Source organism: Misgurnus anguillicaudatus, chromosome 3 (assembly GCF_027580225.2).
Source record: "Misgurnus anguillicaudatus chromosome 3, ASM2758022v2, whole genome shotgun sequence".
Classification (NCBI taxonomy): domain Eukaryota; kingdom Metazoa; phylum Chordata; class Actinopteri; order Cypriniformes; family Cobitidae; genus Misgurnus; species Misgurnus anguillicaudatus.
This window is the reverse complement of record NC_073339.2, coordinates 2,696,723-2,705,074: the sequence shown is the minus strand read 5'-3', so window position 1 is coordinate 2,705,074 and position 8,352 is coordinate 2,696,723. Positions and strand designations below refer to the sequence as shown.

At 36.4% G+C, this 8,352-nt stretch overlaps 1 protein-coding gene across 1 annotated transcript; it reads right to left on the bottom strand.

Annotated features, from left to right (window-relative positions):
- Window positions 1–2,724: 2,724 nt before the first annotated feature.
- LOC129443834 (B-cell receptor CD22-like) lies at window positions 2,725–5,326 on the bottom strand. The gene is made up of 6 exons (XM_073866446.1): window positions 5,168–5,326; window positions 4,119–4,469; window positions 3,790–4,041; window positions 3,296–3,550; window positions 2,947–3,210; window positions 2,725–2,846 (listed from the first exon to the last, which is right to left on the bottom strand). Exons 1-6 carry the CDS (start codon window positions 5,223–5,225, stop codon window positions 2,764–2,766), a joined length of 1,263 nt encoding a protein of 420 aa, XP_073722547.1. The 5' UTR covers window positions 5,226–5,326; the 3' UTR covers window positions 2,725–2,763.
- Between the last annotated feature and the right edge of the window lie 3,026 nt (window positions 5,327–8,352).

Below are 8,352 nucleotides of genomic sequence, written 5' to 3'. Positions count from 1 at the left end.
CATATTTGGTGACCACTGCGGAGTGGAGGGCTGCAGATGGACAGAGGTAGGCCAAGTCACACAAGTGGGCATCGTTATAGAGGTGAGCATAAATGTACTTGTTTTTTTCTGTATAATGCTTGTGTGGTCTGCTGAAGGTAGCAGTGTTGATACTCCAGGCCTCTTCAAAAACGAATTAGATTGAACTAAGTTAAATTTTAAAGAGCTTTACATTATAACAAATGTGCTTTAAACACACATATTAAAGGAGTCATATGATGAAAATGTTAGCAGTGCCACTTTGTAGGTTTGAGCAAAAATGTGTTGTTTTGGGTGTGTTTTTTAAAATGCAAATGAGCGGATGAAGTGCAAACACTGATCACAATGATGGTGGTTTTTTGTAATTGAAACTCTATTGTGCTGTCAAGTCCAAAAATGTGTCGTTTTGGGTGTGTTTTTTAAAATGCAAATGAGCGGATAAAGTGCAAACACTGATCACAATGATGGTGGTTTGTTGTAATTCAAACTCAATTGTGCTGTCAAGTCCTTCTTTTCTCTCTTTCTTTCTCTCTGCACTAAACGGCAGTGCAGTGGTTGGAGAGTTCAGATTAAGGAGGCGGTATTATTCTAATAAGATATCCTTATGACATCATAATGAAAGCCAAATTTCAATGACCTGTTTTTGCTCACACATACAAAGTGGCAATGCTAACATTTTCATCATATGACCCCTTTAAAGCCAAACAGAAAGTCAAGGCTCAATAGTCCAACTAAAACTAACAATGATCACCATAATGGTGACTTAAAATGAAACAAAACATCAACATCTAAACCTAATAAGTGAATTGTGTTTTCTACAGCAATATTTTACTGAACATTCAGCAATAATGTTTTATAACAATTCTTAGAACTTTTCTCTGTTAGCATGGTGACTGTCCTTATGGCAAGATAACAACACATCATCATTGGCCCTGCCCACTAGCATTCAGGTGAAACATGTGTTTATGAAGCAATTGTATAATAAAACCTCCTGGAGAATTATAATAACAAGAAAAACCCATTTCATGACCTCCTTAACGTTTTAGGAGTGAAGAAAGCTTAATTTTTAAACACTTACCCTTAAATTCTCATACAGGTCATCACATGTTTTATGGCTGTCGTGAGAAGGACTATGATGAACCGTCTTTGTAAGAGAAAAAAAAGTGAAAATAAGAATTAATCAAAATATAATAAATAAATAAATAAATAGTCTCTTTTTACCTGAGAGCTATTTCTTTTTTTCATTCTCTGGATCTTCCTTAAAAGCAAAGACTTCATGTCATACAATATTTACTTGATATTATTATATCTTTCATGTCAAATCTGCAGAAAGCTGTTTTCAGCCAATGCCAGTATTGAGATGTTTTACAGTGGTTTAAAACAAAAAACAGGAGCAGCTTGTTTTGTTATGCATCTCACGCTCTGATATTTTTGTACAAGATACTGATTGATTTAACTTTGTTTACAGTTTAGCCAAGTATTTTTAAATGTTGGATCTATCTTAGGGGTGATTGGTCATTTTAGGCAGCATTTAAATGACAAATATTTGTAAGTTTGAGATGATGCATAGTAAATTCGCTGGTGTAAATTGTAACACTTGTCGGTGTACATATGGGAACCACCAGCAGGGTTAAAGTAACACTGAGGCTACGTTTACACGTGGGCAGCTATTTCAATCTCTCCAGTTTCAAAAATAATATTGTGCACATGTCAGTTTTCAGAAAAGTGTAGCAGTCACATGTAAACATAGGTTGGACTTTTGACGTAGGTGCGAGCTCTGGCGCATACTGTGACGTTGGCCGCCTAAACATCCGTTTGTCACAGTTTACATGCAAGCGTGCAAACGAAGGTTTTCAAAATCTTAACTGTGGCCGGAGTATTTAGAAAGAATCGGTTACAGAGGCGAATTCTCAGTTTGCAAAGAGAAATGTCTCTATTTTTCAAGATAACCATTTACGTGTAAACCAGGCCTCAATGTTATTTTAAAGTTTAAACAATGCTGGTGGTTACCGAGCCCAGTCTCCTGAAGATGCGTATAAATAGCACGAAGTGTAAAACTCGTGTAATACATACGCCGAATTCCACTTTGGCGTGCATATGATACGCAAGTCCTTCCCATTCACTTAAACGGTGCATCTTTTTGTCGTTTTATTTATTGGTTTCTCAATTTTTTTGCTATTTTTTTACCATTTTCACTTGGGTTTAGGGTTAGAATAACTTTTTGTTATATAAAAATGACATCCTAACCCAAACCCCAACTCTAACCCCAACTCCAAGCGACCATGGGTTAAATATGGACAAAAACATGGAGAAACCTGTATATGAAATAACCTCATTAAGCAAATCTAAAATCTAACCCTAAACCCAAGCGAAAATGGTTTAAAAAACAGAAAAAAATTGAGAAACCAATAAATAAAATGACAAAAAAAGATGCACCGTTTAAGTGAATGGGAAGGACTTGCGTATCATATGCACGCCAAAGTGGAATTTGGCGTATGTATTGCACGAGTTTTACACTTTGTGCTATTTATACGCATCCTCAGGAGACTGGGTAGTGGTTACCATATGTACAGCCACCGGTGTTAAAGCTAACACCAGGGAATGTACTGTGTGTTGTTATTTAATCCTTATTGCTTAATGAGCCAGTGAACATTACATAATCAGTTTACTTTGGGTTTATTGATAACTAAATTTAAGATAAATGCTGCTATTGTAAAAACACTGTAAGCAAATATCACACACGTCTTACCAAATTATCAACATCATGATAAAAACTACAGCCCCCAAAATCAACACTCCAATGAAAGAGTGAAATATCATCATATTTCCTGCAAAAATGAAAAACAGAGCAAAACATATATGAACCAAGATATAAAGCATGTCTAAAAACTACACTAGCCCTATCTCAAAATAAAGATATATTCATACCTTTAACATTGACTGATACAGCAGTAGATCTCTGAGATCCGACTTCATTCTGAGCCTCACAGTAAAACCATCCACTGTGACTGGAGTTAATGTTAGTGATGCTGTACGTCTGTCCAGATCCAACAGATGATGTTTCATTCACCTTAAACCAGCTGTAGATCTGAACAGGTGGATTTGATTCACTGCTGCAGGTCAGATTCACTGAATCACCCTCCTTTATTTCACCAGATCCACTGATGGATGCTGTCACCTTCTTTGGAGGATCTAATATGAAACAAAGATGTTTTTAATGTACAACATTTGTGTTACTCTTGCTGGAATGTTCTACGCTGTTTTATAATGAACTTACATAAAACATTTAAGTTCATTGCTGAATATCTTTTTCCAAGTTCATTGATTGACTTGCACTTGTATTCTCCACTGTGATCTGATCTGATCTTTGAGATGATGTAGGTTTGGCCAGATGCAACAGTTTTATTCTCCTTAAACCAGCTGTAGATCTGAACAGGTGGATTTGATTTACTGCTGCAGGTCAGAGTCACTGAATCACCCTCCATTATTTCACCAGAAGGTTTGATGGAGATTACAGGTTTATCTGGAGCATCTAATGAAATAAATTGCAACATTACACTCATTTAAAGCCTTCAGGTGTCAAGGAAGTTTAACATAATGCAAATTAAAATTGTCAACAGCTGGACAGTATGACTTAATCAAACAACAGTGGTCACTTCATTTATCTTTACACTGTTGGGTAAATACTGTAGATGCTGTGGCCCACCTTTGTAATTGTGTCTTTGATTCAGTGGAGAAAGAAAACTTTAAGAATTTATCACTTATACTTACAGATGACATTGAGATATTGATGAGGTGATGTGAGATTGTGTCCCTGTACAGCACAGCTATAGTTGCCTGAATCATTTCTTCTTACTGACTGCAGGATGAGTTGATTGTTTCTGTCTGTTCTCTCACTTAATGACTGTGTGTTTTTAAACCAGATGAATGTTGATCTGTCAGGCAGACTGCATCTGCTTTTACATGTAAGAGTCACTGAATGTCTCTCTGTCACTCTCTCACCTGAAGACTCCACCTGAAGATCTGACAACACAACACAGATACAGATATCTACATGTCATTCAACACACATTATTATCATCAGTGAGTAATTCACTTACCTGTGATATCAAGAGTCACTCCATGTTTTCCAACCCATTTTGGTTGATCAGTGATGAATCTGAAATAGTATTTGTGTGAATCTGTCTGTCTCACATCAGTCAGTCTCATGGTGCAGTCGTGATGTTTATCTCCCAGATACTCAATCCTCTGACTGTATTCAGAGTCATTAAACAGATCTGGATGCTCTTTATCTTTTGCTGTTTCATTAGTGTTAGTCCAGAACACATTCATGATCTTATATCCAGTAGGGTATTTATAAGTGCAGTTTATTATCACTGTTGAACCCTTTAGTGCACAGATGTATGAAGAGCTGTAATTCACACCCCACTCATCATCAGCACTATAAACTCCTGAAACACACAATGATCTCAATGAATACATTAAAGGGGTCATATGATGAAAATGTTAGCATTGCCACTCTGTAGGTCCGAGCAAAAATGTGTCATTTTGGGTGTGTTTTTTAAAATGCAAATGAGCGGATGAAGTGCAAACACTGATCACAATGATGGTGGTTTGTTGTAATTGAAACTCTATTGTGCTGTCAAGTCCAAAAATGTGTCGTTTTGGGTGTGTTTTTTAAAATGCAAATGAGCGGATAAAGTGCAAACACTGATCACAATGATGGTGGTTTGTTGTAATTCAAACTCAATTGTGCTGTCAAGTCCTTCTTTTCTCTCTCTTTCAGAGTTCAGATTAAGGAGGCGGTATTATTCTAATAAGATATCCTTATGACATCATAATGAAAGCCAAATTTCAATGACCTGTTTTTGCTCACACCTACAAAGTGGCAATGCTAACATTTTCATCATATGACCCCTTTAACAGCAGCTTCAGCAAATGCAACACTAAACATGATAAGCATCTAAAGTGTGAAGATCTTTAGTTGAGGTTAAAGGTGTTAATGATCATTTAACAGCTGAGACAGAATTATGCCAACAAAACACAAACAATAAAATAAAATGATGAATTAAGTGATTTTATGGTAACCAGAATTTAAGGTTTGTATGAATAATGAATATAAATCTTGAATATAACATCAGTGACTCACTGTGAATCATGAGGAGAAAGATCAGAGGAGGAGGAGCCAACATGATTGACATCACCATAGCAACACCTACATTCAACACATGATGAAGTGTTTCAGCTCAACACTATAAAACTGTTTCTCATAAACCCACAGAAACATCTACAGTTTTATTAATACTGCATTATGATAGCGATCATCTGATATATATATTTCACATTCAATTTTAAATATGCTTGTGCACATACAGAAATATCAAACTTTACATTACATTTTTTCAATATATCAGCTCAAAGAAAGCAATGTAATCCAAGTAAGCAAACTGAAGTTTTAAGTTGATGTTACTTAGAGGTTTCTGCCAAGAGAAAGTGAAGAGCTGTTTTCCAAAACGCTATAAATCCATTTCAATAGTTTTCAGAAAAGGTACATTTTTTACCTAGACCCACACATTTTTTGAATATTCAATTTATTCTGTTAAAATTGTTTTTTGCTCAGTCTGAACATGTTGAATAATGATTATTAAATCAAACAACAATATTGTTGATTATAAATTCAAAGTTAATTTTATTATTTTTCAAAACGCTATAAATCCATCATTTTTTTCCCATAAATTAATGTTTTTTCTTTAAAAAACAAAAAACACAAATAAGAGAACATGCAACATATACTCAGGGACTCTTCATACTATAAATGAATAAGTAAATTATTCAGATTGTGATATACATTGGAGCCAGTATGAAATAAACAGAATAACACATAACTAACTTGCTACTTCCTCGACCATTTCATTTTTCTCCTTAGCAGGGCGTTAGGAACCTCTTTTGCTTTATATATTACACATAATATATTTCTCTCTCTCTCTCTCTCAGTACAGAGTAGGTTCAGTACACAGCCAAATGACAAACTCATTTTTTTATCGTGTTTTGGAAAAGAGCTCTTCAAGTTTTCTTACACTGTGCTATTCACATTAATGATATAACTTTATATTCTCAATCTATGTAGACCGCTTTTTCATTTCTATTGTTTAAAGAAATGATTTAATGTGCATCATCTCTCTGCACATATTATACATTAATCACATACTTTCATATCAAATCTGCTTAATCTGGCCTCAGGTCATTCAAAAATACCAGTTTGTTAATCCATTTAAAGTCTGAGAAATTTTTTTTTACAAGAAAACATGTCAAATGCAACAGGGTTTTACATTGTCATATATTTTCTATAAATACTCAACAAGTGGAATGATCTGCCTATGTATATACTGTTCCATTTAAAAAAATATATTTTTCTATATTTAAACATGTACGGTATCTATGAACTGTTAGAAATGAAAAACAATGTGTGAATAAAGATAATAAATTCTTGCTCTTACCATCACACGCTCTTATCACTAACAATCCTCAGGAGAAATGATGTAGGTGATGAAGTAAGAAGCATCACTGAGGTGTTCAGCTTCTGGACAGCTGTGGTTAACACATTGTATTTTAAGATGAGGTGTTAATGCTGCTCTACGTTACTATAAGTAATATTTGACATCATCTACAGGAGTGTTTCCCAACCCTGGTCCTCGGGCACCCCCTCCCAGAAAGTTTCAGATGTCTCCTTATTTAAAACACCTGATTCGACTCATCAGCCTCCTTCTAAAATGGTAAACATGTGTCCCTAACAAGCTGATGAGTTAAATCAGGTGTGTTAAATAAGGAGACATCTAAAACTTTCTGGGAGGGGGTGCCCGAGGACCAGGTTTGGGAAACACTGATCTACAGCACGGTTCCCCAAATCTTACCCTGGAGGGCCGGAGCACTGCAGAGTTTACTTCCAACCCTTATCAAACACACCTGATGCAGCTAATCAAGGTCTTCATGATCAGAGGTGGGTAATCCATGTGCCATGAGTAAAAGTCCTCTCCAGTGTTTTGTTCCAATCACCTGGATTTCCTAATTAGCACAGTTTTTCAGCAGGATGTGACCTCCTGGCTGGTTGGTGTTTTGGGCCCTCAACGAAGTCTTCGAGGCAGCGCTGCCTGGAGGGCAATCCCCTTGCCCAGAGCGTTCCGGCCAGTCACAGCGCTGGTGCTGGATGTTGGGCCTTCCGCCAGCTTCTGGCGGTTTGAGCTCACTTAAGTATTTAATTGAATGCATGTTTTGATTTAGAGATTTAATGTCTTTATCTAATGTCTTAGATAAAGATTTAATGTCTTTTAGATTTAATGTCTTTATCTAAGGCAGTGGCTGGAAGTCAGTTGTAGTTCTTGTGTTTCTCTTTCCTTCAGTGATTATGCTCATTATCAGGTGTCTTCAATAATCAAAAAATCATCACTTAAATGTTCACTTAAGTATAATTGACTCTAACACTGCTTCAATGTTACTTTAACACACTGCAGGTGAAATCAATTAATTCAATTAACACAGCGTGATTGACCCGTTCTCGAGTCGGTCTCGGCTTGAACTCGACTACAACACTACGTCATGCCCATTAAAACTTTTGAGCAACGTTTTTTTGAGCAAAATGGATTTTTCATCCAACCTCAAAATCAAAGAAGCGTCCATTAATCTATTACTTGTCTTTTAATCTGTTTAATATGCCCAATATTATCAATTCTGTGCTGCATCCTAGTTACTTTTTTAGAGTTTTGTCATTTTGATAGTGTTTTGATCATGTTACATAGCTTTATTCTGGCGGCAGGCGCTGCAGTCAGCGCAGTCACAGACGTCATCAGTGTCTCGGCGTGCTCACAAGCTCTTTGCTGTTGCTGCTGCATTTTGCTATCTGAGGAAAAACGTGTAAGACAGTGGTTCTCAACTCCAGTCCTCGGGACCCACTGCTCTGCACATTTTGGATGTCTCTCATATCTGACACACTCAGTTCAGTTCATGGAATCTATCCTAACGAGCTGATGATCTGAATCAGGTGTGTTAAATAAGGGAGACATCCAAAATGTGCAGAGGAGTGGGTCCCGAGGACTGGAGTTAAGAACCACTGGTGTAAGAAACGCTCACAACATTTACAAACCCCACTACCGTAATGTGCAGTTAACCTCCTCTGTGTAGAAAATCTATGGTTAAATGTGACCGTCTCTAGTTTATATTAGTAGAGATTCCTAGATTCATCTTGGTACAAAGCCAAAGTTCGCTAGGTCACGAGGGCATGGAATCACACATGCTCACATATGAGGTAAAATTTTACACAAAAATCCATTCCTCTAATAA

Coding starts and splice junctions, on each gene's coding strand:
- LOC129443834 (XM_073866446.1), bottom strand. CDS start 5,225: ATGGTGATGTCAATCATGTTGGCTCCTCCTCCTCTGATCTTTCTCCTC. Junction 4,470..5,167: donor CTTTCTCCTCATGATTCACA/GTGAGTCACTGA, acceptor TGTGTGTTTCAG/GAGTTTATAGTGCTGATGAT. Junction 2,847..2,946: donor TGTATCAGTCAATGTTAAAG/GTATGAATATAT, acceptor TCATTTTTGCAG/GAAATATGATGATATTTCAC.